The 26,184-nt window shown below is 36.9% G+C and overlaps 4 protein-coding genes and 1 pseudogene across 4 annotated transcripts; 4 read left to right on the forward strand and 1 right to left on the reverse strand.

The window, feature by feature from the left end:
- The first annotated feature begins 1,750 nt into the window (after positions 1-1,750).
- Positions 1,751-4,323, forward strand: LOC140986667 (fructose-1,6-bisphosphatase 1, chloroplastic-like). The gene is made up of 4 exons (XM_073454982.1): positions 1,751-2,290; positions 2,604-2,828; positions 3,413-3,919; positions 4,249-4,323. The coding sequence occupies exons 1-4, from the start codon at positions 1,880-1,882 to the stop codon at positions 4,318-4,320; spliced, it is 1,215 nt and encodes a 404-aa protein (XP_073311083.1). The 5' UTR covers positions 1,751-1,879; the 3' UTR covers positions 4,321-4,323.
- A 946-nt stretch (positions 4,324-5,269) lies between these two features.
- LOC140986685 (fructose-1,6-bisphosphatase, chloroplastic-like) lies at positions 5,270-13,519 on the forward strand (annotated as a pseudogene).
- Positions 13,520-14,519: 1,000 nt separating this feature from the next.
- LOC140986695 (uncharacterized) lies at positions 14,520-18,057 on the forward strand. Its single transcript, XM_073455014.1, has 4 exons — positions 14,520-15,052; positions 15,712-15,890; positions 16,587-16,932; positions 17,650-18,057. Exons 1-4 carry the CDS (start codon positions 14,639-14,641, stop codon positions 17,728-17,730), a joined length of 1,020 nt encoding a protein of 339 aa, XP_073311115.1. The 5' UTR covers positions 14,520-14,638; the 3' UTR covers positions 17,731-18,057.
- Positions 18,058-19,229: 1,172 nt separating this feature from the next.
- Positions 19,230-20,968, forward strand: LOC140986710 (agglutinin-2-like). The gene has a single exon (XM_073455039.1). The coding sequence runs from the start codon at positions 19,736-19,738 to the stop codon at positions 20,771-20,773; it is 1,038 nt and encodes a 345-aa protein (XP_073311140.1). The 5' UTR covers positions 19,230-19,735; the 3' UTR covers positions 20,774-20,968.
- Positions 20,969-21,103: 135 nt separating this feature from the next.
- LOC140986701 (O-fucosyltransferase 19-like) lies at positions 21,104-24,914 on the reverse strand. Its single transcript, XM_073455026.1, has 8 exons — positions 24,148-24,914; positions 23,557-23,629; positions 23,395-23,465; positions 23,213-23,301; positions 23,012-23,144; positions 22,686-22,918; positions 22,124-22,600; positions 21,104-21,676 (listed from the first exon to the last, which is right to left on the reverse strand). The coding sequence occupies exons 1-8, from the start codon at positions 24,727-24,729 to the stop codon at positions 21,421-21,423; spliced, it is 1,914 nt and encodes a 637-aa protein (XP_073311127.1). The 5' UTR covers positions 24,730-24,914; the 3' UTR covers positions 21,104-21,420.
- Between the last annotated feature and the right edge of the window lie 1,270 nt (positions 24,915-26,184).

Consider the following 26,184-nt stretch of genomic DNA (forward strand, 5'->3'; position numbering starts at 1 on the left):
GCCACGGGGCCCGCAGCCACCACCGCTGCTCATAAGCTCCAGCATGGCACGGTGAGGACTGAACTTCTGTTTCTCATATAGAGATGGCAGAAACACCCATGCACAATATTAATTAACATGCACGTTAAATATTATCACCTAAGTTTCCTAGAAATATAATATCAAAATTGGTTACCTTCACCAGCTGCAAGATTAAAATAAAGGTCCACAATATTAGGACAGTTCTGGTAACAAGCCGGAGAGCGAAGGTTGGCAGCGAATTCCGGCATGAAGAAGGCGTCAGAGGATATTCCTACGAATCCACGGTCAACACCACAGGCACTCACGCACTGATCAGTTTCGATATATCCGGCCAGTCTCTTTACCACCACATCTGATGTCTTACATGTGTAATCAGGATTCCCTTCTCCATTCACGTAGTTCTCTAACACGCACCTCTTCCCCGACGATGCAATGGCGAAGGAACAAAGGTTCGCCGGCAAATTCTCGCAGGTAACCTCCGGTATAACATATATATCGAGAAAATGTAAATGGGTTTACAACATAATTATTCAAATCAGAATTATTACTTACTAATTTCAATATATCAATATTATTTCCTTTCAAAAACGTTTTACATGTTAAATATGACTAAATTAAATTCTTGAGAATTTTCAGTTGTATATATTAACTTTGACCCTTGAGTTAGGGTTTTAAAGTTGAACATTGACATTATGCATAGAGATGTCAATGAGGTGGGTATGGCTAAACCCAAGACCCGTCCCATGAAGAAAACTTTGACCCATTACCCGTCTCACCTCGGTTAAATATTCTTTGGACCCAGCTCACCCCAAATACGAAATGGGGCCGGGTAGACCCACGAGACCCATGAGACCCAAATTTTTTTAAATGAAAACAGTAATCTTCTTATCACATGACTGAATTATGAAACAAACAAACCTCTAAATACAACACAATAGAAAACTAATTCATGTATTCAACCACACTTAATAATAACAAACAAAGTATTTTCACGACGTAATGAATTACATAAAAAAAAAAGAGTTACTAGCTCTCCAAAAAAAAGTCTTGACATCACCAAAAATAACTCATCAGAAATTAAACAAATCAATGTAAAATCAGCGAGTAAGTAATATTTCAGACACATTCTTCAGGATCATCTTCCTCTTCATCAAGAATGGTGGGACAAGTTGGTATATTATTTGAAAAATTACCTACAAAATTAAATAGAGAAAATACATTGAAAAAATAAAACTGTAATTTAAAACCGTAAAAAAATGTAATTTAAAGAGAGAAAATACAGTAACAAAATTAAAACGAAAGTACAATAACAAAATAAAACTGTGATTTATTTACCTTCCACCTCACCCCGCAACCATCTTCGCGAGCACATCAATTTATATCCACATATATGGGGCGGGTATGGTACATGTATTATATGACCCATGACCCGCTCCATACCCATATGGGTCTGAAAAATTAGACCCGAGACCCACCCCATGACCCATTTAATATGTCCAAACTCGTCCCAGACGGGACAGGTCCATTGTTTACCCAGACCCATTGACATCCCTAATTATATGTAACAAAACGACAAGCCATTGTTAAAGGTTTGGCCGGATCCATCTATCGAATAAACTGGGCTTAGTCATAGTCCGTTTATATGGGCCAAGATTCATTCGGCCCACCAAGATTCGCATTTTCATCTTTAAAACCAATGCATGCGCAGAAAATATAGTCTGGAGATAAGAAGTCCTTGCCAACCTTACAAATTACAATCCAATCATCTTCCTAAATCCCACATAAATGAAGGAAAATTTCTGAAAATGCAGTCAAATCTTTTCATATTCAACAAGAAAATATAAAATAAGGAGCAGCCATGGCCGTCACAGCGTCATCCCATCTTCTCTTCTCCAGTACCTCACAGTCAATCACTCGTCTCTCATCTTTCCGAACGCTCTCGACATGCTCAAACAACGGCGGCAGCTTTTTTTGGCGGACGCCTCCGAGCGTCGGCGTTGGAGTGAAGTGTATGGCGGTGACGGCGGAGAAGGAGACGAAGAAGAAGAGTGGTTACGAGCTTTACACGCTGACTAACTGGTTGTTGAAGCAAGAGCAGGTGGGGGCTATTGATGCGGAGCTTACCATAGTTCTTTCGAGCATTTCAATGGCTTGCAAGCAAATAGCTTCACTGGTTCAGAGGGCCAGCATTTCTAATCTGACTGGTGTTCAGGGCGCCGTTAATGTTCAGGGGGAGGATCAGAAGAAGCTTGACGTTGTCTCCAATGAGGTTCACCTTTTTTTTTTGGCCCTTCTAAAAGGAAAATTAATTAAGCGTACATTCATTATTTTAAAAGATTTTAGTTGAACACGAGAGACCCTTTTACGATAAGAAAATGTTCGCTAGCATCATTAAGATTATTTGAATTTTGCGTGCATTCGTATACTTTTTCCATTGGAAGCGCAATTTACAGCTTTTGTAGGGATCTGTGCGTTCTTGTTTAAGGGACGTTCTGATATGACAGCTCCAACTCTTTGTTGTTAAGAAGAAGAGTGTACGGCGTACAGTTAGGTGATAAAGATTCTGATTTGTGTTGAAACAGGTGTTTTCTAATTGTTTGAGGTCAAGTGGGAGAACCGGGATAATTGCATCGGAGGAAGAGGACGTTCCAGTGGCTGTGGAGGAGAGTTATTCCGGCAACTACATTGTCGTGTTCGACCCTCTTGATGGATCTTCCAACATTGATGCAGCTGTGTCCACGGGATCCATTTTCGGGATCTACAGCCCGAATGATGAGTGCCTTGCAGATATCGAAGATGATGCCACGGTAAATTGCAATGAACTTCTTGCAGGCCTATATTTAGTTTGATTTAATCCATTTCCACTGGTCGAGTATAGGATTTAAAGATGGAAAGCAAATGAAAAGTGAAGGAAAAATAGATACTAACTCCGGTTTTGAACTCTAGCATAAAGGCTTTGGTTCGTATTGCAAGTTACAAGTAATCTGACGGTAGAATGGTACCAAAACATTCCACACGATTCAGATGCTACAAGAATATGTAGGGTAGAGCATTTTGGGGTGGAAAAATGTGAAACTTGTTCTTATTTTCTGAAAATGTTGTATACAAATTCGATGTCCGTTCCTTATTAGATATAAACTCCCACTCTTCTATAAGAGCCATGTGTCGTATCAAATATGGATGGGGGTCATAAGCCAGACCCATATAGTCCAACATATATAGATTAATGACTGGTTCACTTCTTAAGTATTGTTGTCTTTTTATTCAGATACTGCAAACATAGATTATCAAACCAACCGATTAGTTGTCACTTATGAGCATTCTCATAACGTCTTGCTGAATCCAAGCTTGTCAAAAATCACTTATTGCTTGGGAAATGTATTTTTCGCAGCTTGACAACGTGGAACAAAGATGTGTCGTGAACGTCTGCCAACCTGGAAACAACCTTCTTGCAGCAGGATACTGCATGTACTCAAGCTCGATAATATTTGTGATCACCTTAGGCAATGGAGTGTTTGCCTTCACCTTGGATCCCATGTTTGGCGAATTCGTTCTCACCCAAGAAAACATCCAAATTCCAAAAAAGGGGAAGATTTACGCCTTCAACGAAGGGAACTACCTATTGTGGGACGATAAGTTGAAGAAATACATAGATGATCTGAAGGATCCTGGCCCGAGTGGTAAGCCTTATTCGGCTCGATATATCGGTAGTTTGGTTGGTGATTTCCATAGAACTCTTCTGTATGGTGGGATTTATGGTTATCCTAGAGATAAGAAGAGCAAAAATGGGAAGCTGAGGCTTTTGTATGAGTGTGCACCAATGAGCTTTATAGTGGAACAAGCTGGTGGGAAAGGTTCTGATGGACAGCAGAGAGTTCTTGATATACAGCCAACAGAGGTGAGTAATGATATGATCTAACTAATTAAGTATAATGAATTTGTATGTTTAAAATGTTTCTTCCCCTAAAAACTCACCAAATCCTGTCATGCATCGAATTTGAGCTCGAAATAGGGATCAAGCTTAGTTTAAATTGAAATTTATGTATAGAATTTCATAAATATACTAAACTTTGCGTGTCATCAAACAAATATATAAAACTTAGAACTTGAAATAATACTCGTTGGGTTGATCCGATTCGGCTGTATGGCTAGCATGAAGCATGCTCCCTACATCATGTTTTAAGGTTTTGGATAGGATTCTAATCTGTGCTGTTATTTCTTGTGCAGATTCATCAGAGAATTCCATTGTACATTGGAAGTGTGGAAGAGGTCGACAAATTAGAGAAATATTTAGCTTAAAAAGAAGTGTTATTGTGGAAGAAGTTTACCATTTTACATGAAAGTATACAATTGTTGTGCTTTGCTAAAGAAGTGAATTTTAGTAGAATATGCGTAAAAAGAATTTGAGATNACAGTGTACGACATTTGATTTACAGTTTATCTAACGAACTGCATGTTTTCAAAATGATACATGCAAATTATCAATTATTATTATTATTGCAAAACAATAAGCGAGAGGAACTATATTAATAAAAAAATTATCCATTATCATTATGTAATAATAACTGAGATGAACTATAATAATCATAATGACTATGAATAATTTGAAATGAATTTACTATAATTTATTAAATAATTTTATAATAAAAATATCATAAAAAATACTTTATTTAACGTAGATATATTGTATTTGTTCTCTATTTATTTTAATTAAAAAATTGTCCCCTTATTAAAATTTTCTAACTCCGTCCTTGCTGATACTGAGAGATCAATATCTCAATATTGTTTCCTTTTATATAAAAAAAAAATTCAATTTTGTTAGGGTTAGTTAAATTTAACTTATTCTCTACATAACGAGGAGCTTAACTTGAAATCAATTGAGCAAAATCATTCAGGCACTGTTTAGTAAAGAATTAAATATTAGTTAATTTCAAACTTTTATTTTTAAATGAACAAGTTGATAAATCTCTACTTCTGAGTCTTATCCAACAAACTAAATACTGCGTTAACAATATTGTAAGCCCTTGTCCAAGAGGTAGGCTGGATCCAAGAAACTGGGCTGTCGTAGCGTTGATCTTGAGCCTAGAATATTCATTTGGCCTGCTAACACTAAGATCCTCATTTTCATCTTTAATGAGTGCATGGATACAAGAAAACAAGTATTTTTTCGTTATCCATTCAGTACATAACACATATAATAATCGAACAAATAATGACCACTCATCAACGTCGAGGTTAGATGAACGAAACTATAGCGAGTCTTTTATGTGGTCTGAAGATAAGAAATCCTCGTCAACCTCGTATTCCAATCATCTTCTCAAATCCCAAATTGATGAAGGGATGTGATCAAATCTTTCTATATTTATCGACACAAAAAAAAAAGAGCAAAGCAGAGCAGACATGGCCGCGCCTGTATCCCATGATCCCATCTTCTCTTCTCCAGTACCTCACATCAATTACTCGTCTCTACTCTTTCAGAATGCTCTCGACATGCTCAAACAACGGCGACAGCTTCTTCCGGCAGACTCCTCCGCCGCCTCCGAGCGTCGTTGGAGACGTGAAGTGCTTGGCGGTGACGGCGGAGAAAGAGACGAAGAAGAAGAAGAGTGTTCACGAGATTTACACGCTAACTAACTGGTTGTTCAAGCATGAACAGTTGGGGGCAGTTGATGCTGGCTCACTGTAGTTCTTTCGAGCATTTCAATGGCTTGCAAGCAAATAGCTTCACTTGCTTAGGGAGAGGATCAAAAGAAGCTTGACGCTGTCCCCAACGAGGTTCAACTCTTCTTCTGCCCTTCTAAAGGGATAACTATTTAGTATAATTTTGCCATCGGAAGCGCGATTTACAACTTTTCTAGGAATCGGTGCATTCTTGTTTGAGGGACGTCCCTAATATGACAGCTCCAACCATGCTTCGCCGGCGCGCGGCAGTGGAGAACGTCTCGAAGTCTACTGTTTCAGTTCCATTGAAATTTTGCGGAACAGCGGCAGTTATCGTGGTCAGTATTTTTATAACAAAAGTAAAAATAATTATATAATTTGAAAAAAATTAAATTGAAAAGAAAAAATAAAAATTACGCAAAATGTTCCATAGCAGTCTCGTCGTTCTCTTCAATGATAACTAGAGATGACAATTTTCTCTGGTTTGAAAACCCACGGAAAATCCCGAAACGGGGACGAGGATCCCCGATTTTTTCGGATTTGGTTTCAGAGAATTTTTTTTTTTAGGACCAATGGAATCCGGATATCTCCACACTGGTATGATATTGTCCACTTTGGGTTTTAACCCTCATGGTTTTGCTTTTGGAACCATCCAAAAGACCTCATACCAATGGAGATATCATTCCATCTTTATTAACCCATGATCTTTCTCTAGATCTTCCAATGTGGGACTTTGGTTGCATCTCAACAATCCTCCCCTCAAACGAAGTTCCACTATTCTTCTCATGGTCCGAGCCTCCCCTCAAGCCTTATTCGTCCGCCAATCGAGGTTACTCCACTTCACTGCGTTGGAGCACACGCCTTACACGAATACTGGGAGCATAACCCACATCTAGAGTTTAATCAAAGATTTTTACAGGGAGCCCTCATCTCCTTCTTTTAGGTATCGAGGATTCTACCCACACGGCTCGATCTAGACCATGGCTCTGATACCACTGTCTAGGGGCCTATTTTAGGCCATAGAGTGCCTTATTCAGAGAGCATACCAGTGTTTGTTAACCCTTATCTTCAAACATTTGTGGCTGTTGCATATATATGTTCATCAAGATCGCCATGAAGGAAGGCTGTCTTGACATCAAGTTGTTTAAGCTCCAAATTTTCTTTTGCAACAATTGATAGGATTGTTCTAATTGATCTATGTTTGACCACTGGTGAGAACACTTCATGAAAGTTCGATCAAAAACGATCTACGTCCACGGGAGGAACTCTCATTAGATATTCGAATAGAATTCAGTATACAACACAAGCAATAATCTTACGAATATACCGCACACTTCACATGAACACTCTTGTTCTTCTCCTATACATTTCAAAAGAACTCTCTTGTTTATCTTTGAAGATAGCTCTATATTCTCTCGGCTCACTTTTCTTATGCATCAGAATTTTATTCTCGGTTCTTGTATATATCCTATCTAGCCAAGAAAATATCAGTATAATTTTATACTAATCCAATCCTCGTGCTAACTTCTGGATCCAACGGTTATGCATCTCCTGAAGTTCTTGGCCATTGATTTGTTTCCAATCAGTTGACAGCAACTGTCAGCTAACCAATTTCTCTTCTTGATTTCATGTGAATGCTTTATTCTATTGCCCCACCAATTGTTGACACTTCACTAACATTTTTAGATCCTTGAAATAATTGAAAGGGTATGATGATATTATTCTTATCCTCGAACGCATCTCGAAAATAATATTAATAACATTATTAGTATAAACAATATAATAATAATATTAGTTTTTAAAATATTAATAATATTATTAATATTAGTATTGATATTAATATTTTCATTAATAATAAGAGATAAAAATAAGTTTTGGTTCGGAGAATTCTCATACTCGCCCCCGTCTTGTTCCGTTAATATTTTTGAAATAGAGATAGAGACGGGGATGAGGATTTGATCCCCGCGATTTCCGATTCGAGGAAAACAGGGATCGGGAAGGATATTGAGATAGGAATGAATTCGAGGACTGACAAACCCACCCCCGCCTGTCCCGTCCAGAAAAAAAAAAAACAGTTTTATAGTTATACAACCGTTTTAGCCTGAAACTTTGTCGTGATAGCTATCATTCTCGTTCCACTACTGCGACGACGAATCATGGCTCCAACCTTAAGTTCCACTGATTTTTTTTTTTTTGTACTACACTAAGAGTATTATTTTCGATGTATTGTATACAAGATATTCGTTTTAACATTTGAATTCAAAACAAAAAAAATAAAGATGGTCCCATATTTTTTGTTTTCGCCAAATTTTATATGTATATAAATGATAAGATAGTGTTATTCTCAGTGTAGCATAGAACGAGGATTCACGTTAAATTGTGGAAAATGTCTATAAATAAGATAAATATTTAGCTTAAAATGAAATGTAATTTTGGAAAAAGTTAACTATTTGTACATGAAAAATGTACAATTCTTGTGTTTCACTATTCATCCAAGAAGTGAGTTTTATTATAATTTATGTGTAGAAAGGATTTGAGATATTGAGGAAAAGCCAGTGTCTAAATGCTCTGTTTTTTTTCTCAAAATTTTCAAATCTTACAACAATATAAAAAAAAATTTCAACATGGAAACCTTGATTGGACTCTATCAATGAATTAATTTAAATTGCTTTTACTATGATTTATTTAAATAATTTTACAATAAAAGTTAATTAAAAACACTATACTATAGAGATATTATTTTTGTTCGCTCTTTATTTTATATTAAAATGTTTGACAGAATACTGCAATTATCAACCAAAGAAATAACCTTCACACAAGTGTCCGTTCTTGCGGATATAAGCAAGCCCCAATTCTCGAGCATACACACATCGAGGAAGATGCCTGAAGCAGTCATGAGGCTCCTAACATGGAACAGCCTAGGCTCACCCTCTTCTTCCATCTCTTGCCTCTGTTCTCTCCATCTCCGCCAACTACCACACAGCAGCAGCAAACAGTCATTCTCTACCTACAGTTTCAGACGCGGAATAACCTGCAAAGCCGTCCAGCTAGAATCAGCAGCCTCCGCTGCCACGGCTACAGCCGCGGCACCAATGAGGAGTAGCAGATATGACATCGAGAACTTAACGACATGGCTTTTGAAGCAAGAACAGGCCGGCCACATAGATACAGAACTCGCAATTGTTCTTTCCAGCATTTCTTTAGCATGCAAGAAAATCGCGTCATTGCTTCAAAGATCTAATATCATCAACCTCACCGGAGCTCAGGGAACCATGAACATCCAGGCGAAGATCAGAAGAAACTTGATGTTGTTGCCAACGAGGTTCATTGGTTTCGATTTTCCATTTATCTGCATTTCAACCCACAGATAAAACCCGCCATGAATTAAATTGAATTAAGCTACTACGGATGTTTCAGTTGTTCTGCAGCAGTCTGAGATCCAGTGGGCGGACAGGAGTTATAGTATCGGAGGAAGAAGACGCGCCAGTTGCAGTTGAAGAGACGTATTCTGGAAATTACATTGTGGTTTTCGACCCCATTGACGGCTCTGCTAATATTGACACTAGCTTGACGACTGGCTCCGTTTTCGGGATATACGCTCCTGATAAGCAACGCCTAGTCGACATAGACGATGATTCTAAGGTAAATTCTTGAGAAATATGATTTCAGAAGCATTCTTCATTTGTAGTTTATCTAACTCCACGCTGTTGATTTTTCGGTTTGATTCTTATTTCTTTCTGGTTCAAGATTTTCCAAGGGAATCCAGTTTTTAGTGATAGATTATGTGTACAAGAAAAAAAAACGTGCGTGCTTATAGAAATTTTGATGTTGGGGATCTTTAACACTTCTCTAACGTACGAAGATTTTTGCCAATTTCAACTTTATTGGGATAATATTATCCCATAATCTTCTAACACTACATCGTTTGCATTGTGCGTGCAAAGGTCCAATGAGTTCTTGGTGGGCCTCGGAATTTATATTTGTAAGACAAGTAATGCATAAAATTTGTTGGGAATTAAACTATCAAAGATCAAACTAATTTGAGAGAAAAATCAATCTATTCAATTCATAGATTTAATTTACAGAAAGAAATAAAAACTCTCAGATCCTCACAGCACTCTCAAGGCTCTCCTCTACTTGGGATTAGGATTCCTCAACTAGGAATGAGATGATTTGAACAACGACCTGAAGCCTCTATTTATAGAAGATATTCTGCACATGTTAATGGGTGTGAATGGAAGATGACAGCCATTGGAGAATCAACAATAGCTGCACCTACCGTTGAAGAAGTGGACCTTCTAGATGGTGGCTGGAGATTTCCAATTTGAGTTCTTCAATTCTCCCCCTCCAGCCATATCCAAACAAGCATTCCAGCTATGTCTCTGCATAGCTCTAACTTTTCTCTAGTTACCACTTTTGTCAACATATCTGCTGGATTCTCCTTCGTATGAATCTTAACTAGTCTCAACAGTTGTCGATCCATAACTTCACGTATCCAATGATATCAAATATCAATATGCTTTGTACGGGAATGGTACATGGAGTTCTTGCTTAAGTCGAGAGCACTTTGACTGTCACAATGTACCTTGTACTCTTTCTGCTTGATTCCAAGTTCTTGAAGATATCGCTTTAGCCACAATATTTCTTTCCCAGCTTCAGCGACAACAATATACTCTGCTTCTGTTGTGGATAAAGCAACACACTTCTGCATTCGTGACTGCCATGAGACAGCTCCCTCCGCGAAAGTGTAGATATATCCTGAAGTAGATTTGCTACTATCAATATCTCCGGCCATATCTGCATCCGTATAGCCCTCCAATATTGGATCAGCTCCCCCCGTAACAAAGACATAATTTAGTAGTACCCTTTAGATACCTGAAAATCCACTTTACTGCCTCACAATGCTGCTTCCTAGGGTTGGAGAGAAAACGACTCACCTTTCCCACTGCATGAGCAATATCTGGCCTTGTGCATACCATTGCATACATCAAACTTCCAACAGCTGAAGAATATGGTATTGATGACATTTCCCCGATCTCTTTCTTTGATAAAGGACATACACTCTTGCTCATCTTGAAATGATTGGCAAGTGGAATGCTGACTGGTTTGGCGTTGTTCATGTTGAACCTCTTGAGCACACATTCAATGTACTTCTCCTGAGATAACCATAATCGTTGGTTGTTTCTGTCTCGAACAATCTGCATTCCCAAAATCTGTTGAGTTGGTCCTAAGTCTTTCATTTCAAAAAACTTAGAGAGTTCATTCTTCAACTGACTAATCTTCGTTGCATCCTTTCCCACGATCATAATATCGTCTACATAAAGTAGAAGAGCAACGAAACTCCCGTCTGAAAATTTCTGAATGTAAACGCACTCATCTGCAACAGTTTTCTTATAGCCTTGACTTGCCATGCATGAGTCAAACTTCTTGTACCACTGCCTTGGTGCCTGCTTTAGACCGTACAAGCTTTTCTTAAGCTTGCAAACGAGGTTATCACCTGAAACCTCAAAACCTTCTGGCTGCTCCATATAGATTTCTTCTTTTAAATCTCCATGAAGAAAAGCTGTCTTCACGTCCATCTGTTCAAGCTCCAAGTTCATACTTGCTACCAAGCCAAGTATAACTCGGATTGAAGTCATCTTGACTACTGGTGAAAATATCTCATCAAAGTCAATTCTTTTTTTCTGTTGGAATCCTTTGACTACCAATCGTGCTTTGTATTTCACCACTTGTCCGCTGCCGTCTTTCTTCATCTTGAACACCCATTTGTTTCTTAGTGCCTTCTTCCCTTTTGGAAGTTCTACGATCTCATTAGAATGATTCTTCTGCAGAGATTCCATCTCATCTTGCATTGCTGACAACCATGTTTCTTTGTCATTATGAGATAGTGCTTCTTGGAAACTCTCTGGTTCTCCATCTTCAGTAAGCAGAAGATACTCGGATTCCGTATATCTTCTCTGGTTCTCCATCTTCAGTAAGTAGAAGATACTCGGATTCCGTATATCTTCTAGATGGAATCCGTCCTCGTTCAGACCTACGAACTTCTGGAATAGTCTGAGAAGATTCACCATCATCTGGGCCTTGTGATGGTCCTGGAACATCTGGTGGAGTGGGTTGTGGCTCCCCCTGCTCAACACCCCCTTCTTCCTCAGCTTCTGCTTCTGGCATGTATTCTGTCACTATTTCGAACGGGTTTAGTGCTGATGACGTGGCACTGAGTGGACGATTACGTTGCAATGACGTGGCGCTGACTGGACGCTTACATTGCAATGACGTTGCGGGCACTGTTCATCATCTTCTTCGTAAATAACTTTTGAAAAATCACAGAAAATTCGTTTGATGTCCGATTTTCGATCTGAAAATACCGGTAGACTCGTTGCAACGAGAGCTACGTTGTGGTATAATCAAAACAAGATTTCAGACACTTTCACGAAATTGAATTTTTCACAGAGAGCTCTCCTTTGATGGCTAATACATCTAACCAGGCTCTGATAGCACTTGTTGGGAATTAAACTATCAAAGATCAAACTAATTTGAGAGAAAAATCAATCTATTCAATTCATAGATTTAATTTACAGAAAGAAATAAAAACTCTCAGATCCTCACAGCACTCTCAAGGCTCTCATCTACTTGGGATTAGGATTCCTCAAATGGGAATGAGATGATTTGAACAACGAGCTGAAGCCTCTATTTATAGAGGATATTCTGCACATGTTAATGGGTCTGAATGGAAGATGGCAGCCATTGGAGAATCAACAATAGCTGAACCTACCGTTGAAGAAGTGGACCTTCTAGATGGTGGCTGGAGATTTCCAATTTGAGTTCTTCAAAATTGAAAATTTGATGCGTCTAACAACTTCATTGGATCCAAAAAGCTTGCTCAAGAACAAGAGAAGTGCGCGATGAGCGTTTGTCAGCCGGGAAGTAACTTGCTAGCTGCAGGTTACTGCCTTTACTCGAGCTCAATGGTCTTCACCCTCTCAATAGGCAGAGGCGTGCTTGCCTTCACGCTCGATCCAGCCTATGGCGAATTCGTTTTAACTCATGAAAACATCAGGATCCCGAGTACCGGAAAAATTTACTCCTTCAATGAAGGAAACTATGACCTTTTCGATGAAAAGTTGCAGAAATACCTAGATGACTTAAGAAAACCGGGCTCCAATGGCAGGCCATATTCAGGTCGGTACATGGGTTGCCTTGTTGGTGAGATTCATAGGATGTTACTGGTTGGTGGAATCTATGGGAACCCGAAAAACAAGAAGAGCAAAAACGGCAATCTGCGGCTCTTGTACGAGTGTGCACCAATGAGCTATTTGGTTGAACAGGCAGGGGGAAAAGCAACAGATGGATGCCAGAGAATTCTTGATATTAGGCCAGATCAGGTACAAATATTAACTTAAATGGATTCTCCCAACTAATAAACTTTGATTTTTGTCTCATCTTATTTCATTTTTTTTTCAGGTTCATCAACGTACACCGATATTTATTGGCAGTCCAGACGAAGTTGAGAAACTGGAGAAGTATTTACATTGAAGAAAATTCTGCAAATAGGAGTTGGTATGTTTAACATTTAGATTGAGAACACAAGTAATTCTGGGAAATTAAATTTGCTCATGCATTTACACACTGCAGCAAGATTCGATAAATTCTTGAAATCTAAATCAGTTATTGCTACTAAATTGTGTTCATTTATTAATTTTCTAGATTTTCTCTGTTTCCCTTGTCATTCCAATAAGTTTATCAGCATAGGATTTCAGTATTAGTTCATGTCTCAGTCTAAAGAGAACGATTACTGTTGCCGGGAGTTTTAATTTCCATTGAATAGTTTTTATATGTTAATATCAATCTCAGAGTTTGGATGTTTGGCTAGAAATTGAAGTATTTTTTTTGTTTAATTTCGGATAGGTTTTAATTTGAGTTGATTCACTCGACATTTGATCTAAATTATTAATATCTATTAATTAAGCAAGTACTTTGAATTAGCGTTTGAGCTTCTTAATTAATACATAAAAGTTATACTCAATATGTCTCTGTCGAGCATTATGAGGAAAAAAATGTGAATTTGAGCAAGAATAAATCTTATCGTTTTCGGACAAAATCTACTTCAAATAACGTGTTTTCACCTCTATTTTATTCTTTTTGTTTTACTATTGTCCTCTCACATAAGTAAAAATGAAAATTTTCANAATAGTAATTAGTTGTAATATACTTATACTGGAAATTATAGTAAAAATTATATTTTGTATATGATGTAGATAAAGAAAATGACCACTTCCTATTTTTTAAATAGGAAAGAATAATAATTGTTTGTGTATTACAATGTAGAAGAACAATTATCGTCTAACATATAAAAATAAATATATGATTGTAAGGATAAAAAAAGAGAGACAATATTCGAAACAATTAGAACAATGTTAAGGCTTTTTAATTAGGAAATTGATTGAGTATTATTTGAAAGTTACAAAGATTAAAATAAAAATAATTTTTTTTTAGGTTTTCAAACTTAAAATTTGTAACGATAAAACTTCAAAATAATAGAGTCAAATCATTATATATGTTTATATTAATTTAGGCCAAAAATATTATCAAAACATGGAAAAAATATTTATTGATCGAATTATTTAAATTTATTTTTTCATTAAATATGTTTAAATTTATTTTTATTTTTTTCAGTTTCTCCAACTTATTTATTGATTTAATATTGAGTTTCTTATATATAGAATAATAAATTACAAAATATTTCTTTTTATCTTTTTAATTAGTTAAAATAATAAAAAAAATAATTATAAATGTGTTTAAATTTTGAGAAGAAATAAATTTAAGGCTTATCCACCGAATCAAAAGTTCAAAACCCAATCTTTCATCGCTCCACACTGCTTAACCCAGAAAGCAATCAGGTAATCAACGAATAGCCATTCACAGAATTCCACAGGAAAACGGTTGAAGAACTAGTAAGATGAAGCAGGGGCTTCTTCCATGGAATCCTTGCACATTCCCAGGCCCTACTTCTCTCTTTCTGCATCCCGCCACCACTTTCAAGCCCAAATTCCACAGCCCCAATATCAGAGCTGTCGCTGTCGCTATGAATTCAGTGGACGAAAGCCCGTCGACGGCTCGACAGAGAAGACAGGTGAGGAAAGAGAAGAGGGAGAGCAAGTCTGCTTATAATTGGAGAGAAGAGGTGGAGGATAGGCTTCTCAAGAAACCCAAGAAACGATACGCTTCTTGGATGGAAGAGCTGAATTTGGATAACCTCGCATTGCTCGGGCCCCAGTGGTGGATTGTCAGAGTTTCCAGAGTTTCGGGCCAAGACACTGCTGAAAGGATGGCTCGCTCAATGGCCCGGAACTTTCCTAGTTCGGATTTTAAGGTAATTCGAGCTCGAACTAACTTTCTTATCTGGCATGAAATTGGGTTTGGATTTGGTTTTGCTCTTGAAAGTTGAATGAGAACCTAACAGTACCTTAGCTCATCAGCTCAAGATGTTTCCCTTATTCTAATATTGTCATAATCTACCTGCGAATTTTGAGTTACTTGGGTTGTAGCATGTTAACAATTACCTATGATGTACATCCTGCAATAAATACATCAGCTTTTAAGTTGATTTGAGGTGAAGGTATCTGTTGGTATTTCTTGCATACCCGCTGACTGATTTTACTAGTTAGGTCCAAATCAGGCGAGATGAATTATAGGATCCTGGATGAGAAAGCTGACTTACCGACTTACCTGAGATTGTTTTATGTGAGTTAAATGTCTCATTGAATTCATTTTTGTCCTCTTGATTGTTCGGACTGGAAGTAATTTTGCCTTGTTCAATTGATTATCTTCCGGGAACAGATTATTCTAACTTGTTTGTTAAAGTAGCAAGATTGCCAGATTCTTACCAAAATTTGTCGCATTCTTTGGTAAGTATCTTCCGGCGTCTCAAAATAAAGCTCATACAAATCTAAGAATGTGCGAATGAACTCAAGCAATTAATAGTGTTGAAGTATTTGGAATTGGTGGCTATTACTCAATGATGATGTGCAGGTCTACGTTCCTTCAGTCCAAATCAAAACAAAATTGAAGAATGGATCAATCTCTACTAAACCAAAATCACTCTTCCCTGGATGCGTGTTTTTGAGATGTGTAATGAACAAGGAGTTGCATGACTTCATAAGAGAATGTAATGGAGTTGGAGGGTTTGTTGGATCCAAGGTCGGAAATACGTAAGAAACCTCAGTTTCTCCTATCATTTTTTGTCTTGGGGTTATTTGCTTCTTGATGAATTTTGTATGTCTATGGTATCTCTAGTTGTTACTCCAGGCATAGGATGTACAAGGCACACGTGTCCCGGAGAATAGGCTTCAGGTGCAAGTTGTAACTCACATCTCATTGAATTTCAGGACACAGAGTAACATTATTTTAAAATTTAGATGGGTGACGAAAACTGTCATATAGCATATAATATGTAATTTACAAACGATTTGGGGAAGAAAGAAAATATTATTTGTAGTACAAGCAGAATAAGAATGACTTTGGCATCGGATTGTAACTATATGCATAATACCTCCAGTTGGGGACGAGTGCTTTGATTTATCTCTAGGTGTTCTTGTTGTGCTTTGAGATCATGTCCATGTCTTGTGGGTGTCTAATAATCACGGTTTCACGTACTATATGATATCTTATATCTTCTTAACTAGGGATAAATGTTAATAACAAGGAAATTACCTATCAAAAATTTATACTACCTTAAAGTGTAACCCGAGCTAATACATGTTCAAGTTGATAAATCTTGAGAAATTTTGAACAAACTTTTCCAGTTTTCGGGCTTGTTAGTTAATCAGAACCTGAATCTCTAGGACTTATTTTTTTATTTTTATTTCTATCATATTTCATATTCTAAAAAATTCTTTATCATGCAGAAAGCGCCAGATCAATAAACCTAGGCCAGTAGAAGCAGATGATATGGAAAAAATATTTAAACAGGCAAAGGCAGAACAAGAGAAAGCTGATCAAGCTTTTGAAGAACAGCAGCAAAGTGAGGGAACTCAGGATTCCAAGAGAATCGATGTAATGTTTCCTTCGGTCTCCAAAGATGATGCTGAATCAAATACCATGATGACTGCAAGAGGCAGAGGTAAAAAAGCGGCAAAACAGTCAATTGTCGGAAAAGCTACTCCCTTGGCACCTGGTTCAACTGTCCAAGTTGCATCAGGGTCTTTTGCTGGATTTTCAGGCACACTTAAGAAGATAAATGAAACTGGGCTGGTATATCCTCTTGCTGTTATTAGGACGATGTAGAATATTTACTTCCATCCTGCTTGAAAATGATTATGTGAAAACATTAAACTAATTGTTTTGTGGATGAAAACAAAACAGAGGAAAGGACGGGACATCCCACGATAATCCCTTTACTATTTACCTGTCTGGTAGAAGTGAGGTCTTAGTTCCACAAAAGCTTGACTTTCCCTTATCCCTCATTCAAGACAGAGCTTTTAAGATCGAGTGTATGTCTTTGTATTAAACTTTATAGCTAATAGCTAACATAGCAACTCAAAGTCTTTTGAACCATATGGTAATTCTATCGCCATGTTTTGATCGACATTCTCTACATAAATAGTCACAAAATACACAATATAGAAAGGGCAATTATTGATCCAAAGCAGCACTTCACTCTTCCGGACTTCCCCCTCTAACTTTTAAGAAATTAGTCTTCGTTTCTGAAATCCAGATATGTTTTACGAACTGTGATACAAGTATATCTTCACGGCTTCACCTTGCATAATGCTTGCACTAGGATAAAATCTCATCGCCTGCTTGAGTAAATTTTAGTTTATGAAACACGTTAAGTATTACTCCTCAGTTCATAATGAAGCAAGCATTTGTACCTAGATGACTGGATGTGAATCATTCTTAACAGAGAATAAGGAATTGTCAGGGTTGAGATTTGACTTGGTTGAATCCTTGTGTTTTTTTTTCCTGCAGGCAACCATTGGCTTTATGCTATTCGGGAAGGAAACTTTAGCAGATATCGATATAAGCGAAATTGTCACGGAGACAACTTGACAAATAGCAAATGCAGATTTGTCGGATTGTATTGCCACAGCACTGCAACAAAATATACTTCTCGAAAGAGTGGTTTGGCCCTACAAACTAGGTGAAAGAATTTGCTGAATGCAACAAGTGCATATAGATTCACGTTTGCTGGGTGATATAGCTCATAAGGAGTGAGTATTCGAATAAACACTGCCATTAACATCACAGATTTGACGATAGGCTAGTTCCAATTTTCTTGTTTGTTGCATTCTTTCTACCACCTCCTGGAATTTTCCCTGTTGTGATGTCTTTTGGTGTGGTTAAGGTAAAACATGAATTCGATTAAAGCTTAAATTTGACTTAATTCGAGTTGATCTTAAAACGAATTGCTCACGAGGTATCTCAGAAACTTTGTTTGAAGCAATAGTAATTGGGTAAAGGGGGGAGGGGGACCAAGTTTCCACTTCTATTAAAAAGTATCATATGCACACTATTAAATGCTTGTGGCAATGGAATTATTATTATCATCATAATCTAGTTTACCAATGAGCACATAACACAAAGGATAAAATGATTCTTTATTTATGTTTATGAACGAAACCGAAATCTGTAATTTTTACAAACATAGACAAAGCATAATATATAGCAATAATTCTATGACTATCTTTATTATGTTACTCGGATATATAATCCGGTTGGAGGGTGGTGGTGAAACTTAGACATATAATCCGGTTCAAATATTTTTTTAAATTTATATTTTGTTTATTTTTGACATTTTTTATTCTTTGCAAAAAGTATAAATCTACATACGATTCAATACTTAAATATTGAGTAGATTAGTTTTGCTATGTTGAACTTAAAGTATGCAGCATAACAAAATTGTTGGGTAGATAATTGGACATACAGCTCTCAAAAATTATGTATTAAAATAACAGTAAAATAAAAGCTAATTTGGTAAAATTTACTTGTCGGAAATTTGGTAAAATTTACTTGTCCGAGGTCATCCCTATTTTATAAACAAATTGTTGCTAGTTTATAAACATAAATTGTTCAATCACGCTTTATCTGACTGATTGACCAGTTTATGACGCTATAATCCAAATTTAGACGCCAAAATATTCTTTATTTTAAAGAAATAAAGAATCACGCCAAATCTTAATATTAGTATTTTGACTTTGACCCCTACAGTAGTCCTTCCCGCACATTATCAAGAAAACCAAAGGGTTTCTTTTTTATAAAAATATCCCCGAGTTGCCCTCTTCCACACACAGGTCCACACATCATGCTGTCATCTCTATCTGTATCCATACCCGCTGCTTTTCTGTCTGTATGTTCTGTAAGCATATGGTCATATACATACAAATCAAGTGTATGTACAAATCGGACACTGGACTATTGTATGTATGAGTCAACAAACCAAATGGACACGCGGGCATTAATTATCCTTCTCCTTTTCCTCTTTCATTTCCGCTACACGATAGTAAGTTTTGAGAATATTGTTTTAAGCAAAATAGGTTGGGGAGTGATCTCAAATATTAGTGCACAATGTAAAGTTGTAGAGCAGAGGAATCTTTTTTTCCATTTCATATGGGAGGCAACTTTATTCGTATGACTCAAATTATAAAGCTGACAAGTTTCATATTACACAGAAGAAGATAATAAATGATGCTAATATTATTATCTGACGGGGCCAAGCTACGGACCAATACTGTGAACAAAAGGAGATCATCCTAGTTATGTTATGTTGCTTTGTTCGGGTTTTTTCTGTAAAGAGAGAGAGAGAGAGGACATAAACAAAGCAAAACTCAGTTAATTTTCACATCCTCCGAGTTCAATTTATACTTTACCCATTTCCCCAAGATTTTCTGCAGTTTACACGTCTCTCTGCGCTCAGAACTCGAAAAAAGTTGAAGTAAAATTGATCTTATCATATTTCACGAGTTCTTCGTTCTCAAGAAACCATTGTGATTCCAGGATATAGGACGGGAAAAGCTCGACCTATAGGCTGTAGCTGAAGAACATAGTCAGATCCAGAATGGCTTCGTTCTCATCGTCAAGAGACTTGATGGCTTTCTTGTTGCTGTTCTTTTTCTTGAAAGCCTGGTCTGCAGATTCGAATGGATCGTTTTATTTCAAGAATTTCGGTAAAGATTCGAACTTTACTTCACAGCTTGTTCTGTATGGTGATGCTAAGGTTGATAATGGTAGTTCGTCAGTTCAGATTTCTGGTTCAGGGGTTATTGGTGCGGGGAGGATTGTACTAAAGAATCCCATTAATCTTGTAGATGTGGGTTTGAGGAAGAAGGTATCTTTTTCAATGCATTTTGTGTTTTCTATGTCTAGGGAAAATGGGGATGGATTGGCTTTTTATATGGTTCCTAGTGGATTTCTTTTGAATCCTTTTGATGAGAGAAAACTTCAGTTTCTTGCTATAGAATTTGATACGTTTAAGGATGAGAAGTACGGCGATGTGAATGGTAATCATGTCGGGGTTGATGTTGATAGCCTGGTGTCGGTTAAGGTAAGTAATGTTTCATCGATTCATTTGGAGCTGACTAGTGGAGAAAAGTTACAAGCTTGGATTGATTATGAAGCCAGTTCTGAAAGATTCGAAATTAGGTTGAGTAAATTGGGTTCCGATAGGCCTGTCGAACCATTGCTCTTTTACTCCATAGACTTGTCAACAATGTGGGAAGGGATGGATGTTTCTGTAGGATTAAGCTCTTTAAAGGGGAATTCATCTCAGACATGTAACATTTATTCTTTACGTTTTGAGTCGAGAACTGTGCCGCATTGGATGCATTCGGAACCAGTGGATCCAAACAAATTCATGCACAAGGGGGACGAGGTGAGAGCTTCCAGAAGAAACAATTGTGCCTTAAAGATACTTACTGCCCTAATTCTTGGCACTGGATTTGGAGCGCTCGGTGCTTTCTTTGTTTTGTCTGTGTGGACTATTCTTGGGAAAAGGCGGCCTGTGGTGCCGGAGGAGTACGATGTCCAACTCGAGGAATCCGATTACAAAAAGTTGAGTGTTTCTGCAGACAAACCTGTAGAGGATGGTATAAAGTAAGTGCTTAACTTGCAGATTTGTTGGTTGCTTTTTGTTTGTATATTTTCCTTGTTTTTTGTGCTTGGAATATGTTGGTTTAGTTTTGTGTTGTAATTTAATGATCAATCATTATGTGGTAAATTTTAACTATGTTGTGATCATTAGAATACAGCTTCAACTTCGTAAATGAATGGATGGTTTTTAACGTATTCTCAAGTACAAGCTTGTCAGATTTCTCCAGTAACATTATGAAAATTGCTTATTCTTCCATTTATTATTGTCCCTTTTATGTTGATTCTTCTTTGCTAAGAAAATCTAACAACAGTAATCTATAAAATCTTGTGGAAGAAGTATAAGAAAGAATAATTCATTTACGTTCTGTAAATCTGAACCAAGAAATAAAAAAATCTGTACATTGCAGCAAGAATATAGTGTTTCTGCTCTGCGGTGTGTTTTCCTAAGTCTAACCACTTTTCAAGCTCTTAAAACCTTGATACTTCATCAATTGTACGACACTAGGACCAATTTTCACCTGTACCTTTTTGATCCCATTTCTGCTAATTTTCTCAAGGCTGGTGGACATCCAGTTTCTTGCCACACCTGTATGCATCTCTTCGTGTACTTTACAGTTTTTGGTGTCAAAAAAATGCTAGCAAATGGAGAAAAGCCTAAAGTTGAGAAGCAACTCTTAGGCCAGGTCTTCGATCAAATTGCTGATGTTTAATCTGCTCCTGAGTTTTGTTACAAACGCAACCAGGAAAAGGATTCGCATAAAAGTTCTCTTCTAGTCTAGGCAATTCTCCTGGTTTTCTTTCGTATGGCGCTCCAACTCTGTTGGTGTGCAAGTTTTTGACCTCAGATGCAAAATCCTCCCAAGAAATTGAGCCCCTATCCAATAAATCTATCAATCTAACAAAATTTAACCTGCAGAGCAAAAGATGCAAGAGCTCAGGTTCAATTCAGCACATAAATACAAAGAGGACAGTCTAAGATCGAACGGCTTTCGTTATGTCAAAAGTTATCGCTATTAGTGACGTTAAGACTCAAAATTTGAATCATACGAGATTCCAAACATCTTGGTTAGATAATTGAATCATATGACCTGTAAGTTTAACTACTCACATCAATGAGCGCATTTGTTGCTTTTACGTATCCCCCATTCCAATAATTTATAGAAATCAAATATGTGCTTTTAGTTTTAGTACTAATTATCAGGCTGAGTATTTATTGTCCCGAAAGTTATAGCTACGGTACAACTAAAATAAATTAGGCTGGACAACAATCTAAACGTTATTGTTTATGCAGTCCTATAGGTGAATAATAGAAATTGCTGTAAACCGACAAAGAGATACGGAATTCACAGTTGATTACCTGTCGGGATTTATCGTCCTCCTAAACCCTTCAAATCTCCTGTGCCCCTGCACAGCCTTTGCCATATTCCCATCATATGTGTAAAAAAAAACATCGCTTTCTAAGGCTATAATGTAGTCTAGGGCAGCAAGGCGATTCTGATAGTTGATAAAGGGCCCCAACTCTTGTTCTGTTGCAAGAGTGGAGTGAAAGAAAACATTTGGATATTCTTCCCGAAGTGCATCCATGCTGTTGTTACCATAGATTTCTCCAGCCACGATGTATATTCTGGTTGAAGAAGGATACCCCATTGCCTTGAGAAACAGCGCAGCTTCCCTTGGAGACATAGGGCACCCCCCTTGAAGTCTCTTTTCTTTGGGGTCGATTTCTTTCTCTTTCCAATGTTTCACATTGTACCTCATTATACGAAGCTCCTCAGCCTCAGATGCAGTCAAATTGTTGCTGCAACCTGTGAATGCTAACATATCTTTCTCATATCTGAGAAAAATAGAGATACATATAAGTTCAGTTGAGTTCAAGAAAATTATTCAATTTCTGCTGGAAAAATTGGTGAAATTGTCACCTCAGGTGAAGAGCAATAAAGGGTTCACCCTCATCTCCAAGTCTATCCACGAGTTTCTTTCCAAGAGCCTCGATCTCAGGTGTGTAGCGAAGGGCCTCGTAGTTTGCTCGACACCTTAGCCTCTGGATAGACGAGGCAAGGCCATTATTTGCAAGCCGTGAGTCTGTGTGTGTAAATTTGATCACCTTGTGTTTCTTTAGCAGAGGAAGAATGTCTTTTCTGTAGTAACTAGCCTGTATATATGTCAACCCTCCACGTTAGATTGAACTCGACGAAAGTTTATAATCATCTGTACTGGTTTTCTCTGTTCTTTAAGTCATATGTACCTTAGACCAAGAAATAGGTGCTTTGTTGACAGGATTCACTCTAGCAAATCGTTCTGGCAACTTTTCAACTATCTCAATATCGTCACTTAGGACATCGATGAACCGTCTCCAATAAAAAATATCCTTAAAACCACTGTGGAGATAACATAAGCTTAGAACAAATGAAATAAACAAAAAATCTTCGGCTCTAAAGAATCATACCTAGGATCTGTCCAAAAGCTTTCATGATCAAGGGAAGGTAAGACAAGTGTGGCATTCATTATCTTTGCCACTGCAACCATATCACATATCTGTGGTGAAAAATTTGCGAATTCATACTGTAAAAATTCGATTTAAGAAGGCCCATGGGCTAAAAGGTATGTAAGATTGAAGTTAAGACTTACTCCTGTCCTCATTTGATTCAATCCCCCATTGGCATGAACCAAAATGTAGCCGTTCGTGGCAGCTCCCGTCTCTGCAAGGATTTATAGCATAATGATCATCAGAAGAAAAAATGGTTTGCTGCATGAGTTGACTAATTTTTTAATAGGGGAGATTCGACATACTCATACGATTTCGTGGTCGCGAAACGCATTGATAAAAGTTGTCACTGTTCGGTTTCGTCCATATTTCTGGGACCTGTCATAAAAGAAAATGTAAGCATAAGCGGAGGAGAACAAGTTCTTTTTTTCATTTCTTATATATATATATGTGTGTGTGTGTGTGTGTAACGTAATCAAAATCCAACCCATACTTCTAAAATCGCCTTTCCGGAGAAAAAAATACAAAATGACCGCAACACATTCCAATTTAGTGTCTTTTGAAAGTTCATTTTTCAAAAAGACGTGGCACACTAACATGGTACTAGAAAAGATGGCACAACTCCGCAAGGAAAAAAAATGTATTAGGAAAAAAAAGGGGTAGAAATGCCCAGCGGTCATTAATGTACCATTTTTATAAGATATGAAAGGAATATAATTGTGGTCAAAGAAAAAATGAGGAGAATTCCAACGCAGTTGCCACCCATTAACTTCTCGTGGGTCAAAAAACAACTGATAATATTCCAAACATTCGTTGAATTTAAGGTAATCTGTGGAATTAGCTCATTCAAAATTTAATGCTAAATATTATTCACAAATAACAGCCATGTAACTCACCGGAAACTCCTTCATCTTCCGTTTCTGCCCGACAGAACTCGATGACTCCGACCCAAAGATTTCCCTCTGAGCATTATATGAATATTCATTCCTGAAATTCGGCCGCATGAAATTTCTGGCGATGTCCGACGCCGTACCGCCGCCGACGACCATCAGGAAAGAAAACTTCAGGAACGCTGACACCACCGCCATCATCAAAAGCAACACAAAAACAACACGGCCCAAATGCTTCCTCTTCGTCAAAGAATTCAAAGCTCCCCCCACAGAAACAACACATTCTTCCACGCGCAAAACCCATTTCTCCGGCAGGCTCTTACGTGCCAAGAAGTACCTAACAGACGGGTGGTGATGATGCAAACTGTTGTACGGGTACATAACACCGCCATTGTTACAATTGAACAATTCTGTATCTAAGTCGCTCTTCGAATGCTCTAAGGATATCTGCACCGCGTCGGAGGGCTTGTCCTTCTCCTGCTCATTCATCGAATCAGGAACGCGGCGTCGGTGGTGGGTAACGGTGGCTCCGCCGTGAATTGGGCTGCTGGCGGTGGACGAATTAATGGTTGCTCCGCCGCTTGGCATTTCGCGGAGAAATGGAACAAACCTCAATAGGAAGGAAGATCATGGAAGGAAGGAAAACGCGGGGTGGAAGAACAATGAATCCTCGGTTTGTTTAGTTGCTGTAAATATGTATGATGGGGAGAGATTTAAGGAGACAACTCAGAGGGATTCATGTGAATGGGGCTTTGATTTGTCGTCGTTTAAACTTCGTAGAGTCGACGTATGAGCGTATCTGTTTATATAAACTTGGTCAACTAATGTTTCAAAATCATTCCCAATACTTTTTTTCCATATAGTCGTCGCTTTTATATATATATATATATAACACAAAAACTCCTATGAGATTGTGTCGCATGTTAATTTTATAAGATATATCTCTTATTAGGTTATCCATGAAACAATATTATTATTTATACAAAAAATATTATTTTTTAAATTGTAAATATGAACATTGTTGACCATTTTATCGTATAAAATATGTTAGTTAATTTGATTACCCAGTGATAAGTTATAATTACCCTATTTCATATTCTATATATCCAAATTCTAAAATTACTACAATATTATTTATCATTTTATATACTTTTAAATTATAAAATTATAAGATAAAATATATAATTAATTTATTATTAATAACTTGAAGAATCATACAAGACAATTAATTAGATTGAAAAAATCTATACATACCAATTATCATGTGCATAAATTACTATAATTATTATAATGTTATATTATATTATATTTACTTCTTATTTTGTTTTCCTTGTTCTTTCTAAAATATCGTGTTTAAAAGATATTTATTATATTGGTCAGATTGTTTTTCAATATTCTAAATTCCTTCTTTCCTCTAATAATATTTATTAACCACAATAATTTATAGCATTTGACGAATATGTCCAAAACTGGAATATTAATGAGAAAATAAAGGTACATTGTACCTTACATATTTTTGTAAATAATTTTAAATTACTTAATAGTAATTAGAAAACTAATTTTTATTATAATAATATTTTAATATATTGATGTAATTTTTCCTATTTTAAAATGATACTTGTTTTAATTACTATATGCGAAAGTCGAAACCCATGTGCAATAGTACTAATTTATTTGAGTGATGCTACATGTACATCTATATTTGTACATCAATTTGTACAACACAAAAATTTCAATGCAAAAATTCAATTTGTCAAAATTTCACTATATATGGAATACAAAATTTCGCGATATAACAATAAAATCTCGCGATATAATGGTTGTAAATATCGCTGTAACGATATATTGGTTGTACTTTTAGCATTATTCAATTTATTTTAGGTCCATGAAGTTCATATCGCCTCTTTCTAATTATTTTAGCATATATATCTAATTTATTATTGAGAGTAAGGGCAGACAATTACTATTTTTCTGTATAAATAAGGTCATGTTTGTTATGTTTAGCAGTTAACTTGATATAATATAATGTTAATTATTTGTATG

This window comes from Primulina huaijiensis, chromosome 1 (assembly GCF_012295235.1).
Source record: "Primulina huaijiensis isolate GDHJ02 chromosome 1, ASM1229523v2, whole genome shotgun sequence".
In the NCBI taxonomy this organism is placed as follows: domain Eukaryota; kingdom Viridiplantae; phylum Streptophyta; class Magnoliopsida; order Lamiales; family Gesneriaceae; genus Primulina; species Primulina huaijiensis.

Bases quoted from the DNA above. Each gene is read 5' to 3' on its own strand.
- LOC140986695 (XM_073455014.1), top strand. From the start codon at position 14,639: ATGAAGCAGGGGCTTCTTCCATGGAATCCTTGCACATTCCCAGGCCCT. The intron at 15,891-16,586 runs GTAAGAAACCTC...TTTATCATGCAG, and splicing joins GGATCCAAGGTCGGAAATAC to AAAGCGCCAGATCAATAAAC. The intron at 16,933-17,649 runs GTATATCCTCTT...TTTTTCCTGCAG, and splicing joins AGATAAATGAAACTGGGCTG to GCAACCATTGGCTTTATGCT.
- LOC140986701 (XM_073455026.1), bottom strand. From the start codon at position 24,729: ATGCCAAGCGGCGGAGCAACCATTAATTCGTCCACCGCCAGCAGCCCA. The intron at 23,630-24,147 runs GTGAGTTACATG...CTTTTATGACAG, and splicing joins GGAAGATGAAGGAGTTTCCG to GTCCCAGAAATATGGACGAA. The intron at 23,302-23,394 runs GTAAGTCTTAAC...TTTTCACCACAG, and splicing joins TGAATCAAATGAGGACAGGA to ATATGTGATATGGTTGCAGT.
- LOC140986710 (XM_073455039.1), top strand. From the start codon at position 19,736: ATGGCTTCGTTCTCATCGTCAAGAGACTTGATGGCTTTCTTGTTGCTG.
- LOC140986667 (XM_073454982.1), top strand. From the start codon at position 1,880: ATGGCCGTCACAGCGTCATCCCATCTTCTCTTCTCCAGTACCTCACAG. The intron at 2,291-2,603 runs GTTCACCTTTTT...GTGTTGAAACAG, and splicing joins TTGACGTTGTCTCCAATGAG to GTGTTTTCTAATTGTTTGAG. The intron at 3,920-4,248 runs GTGAGTAATGAT...TTTCTTGTGCAG, and splicing joins TTGATATACAGCCAACAGAG to ATTCATCAGAGAATTCCATT.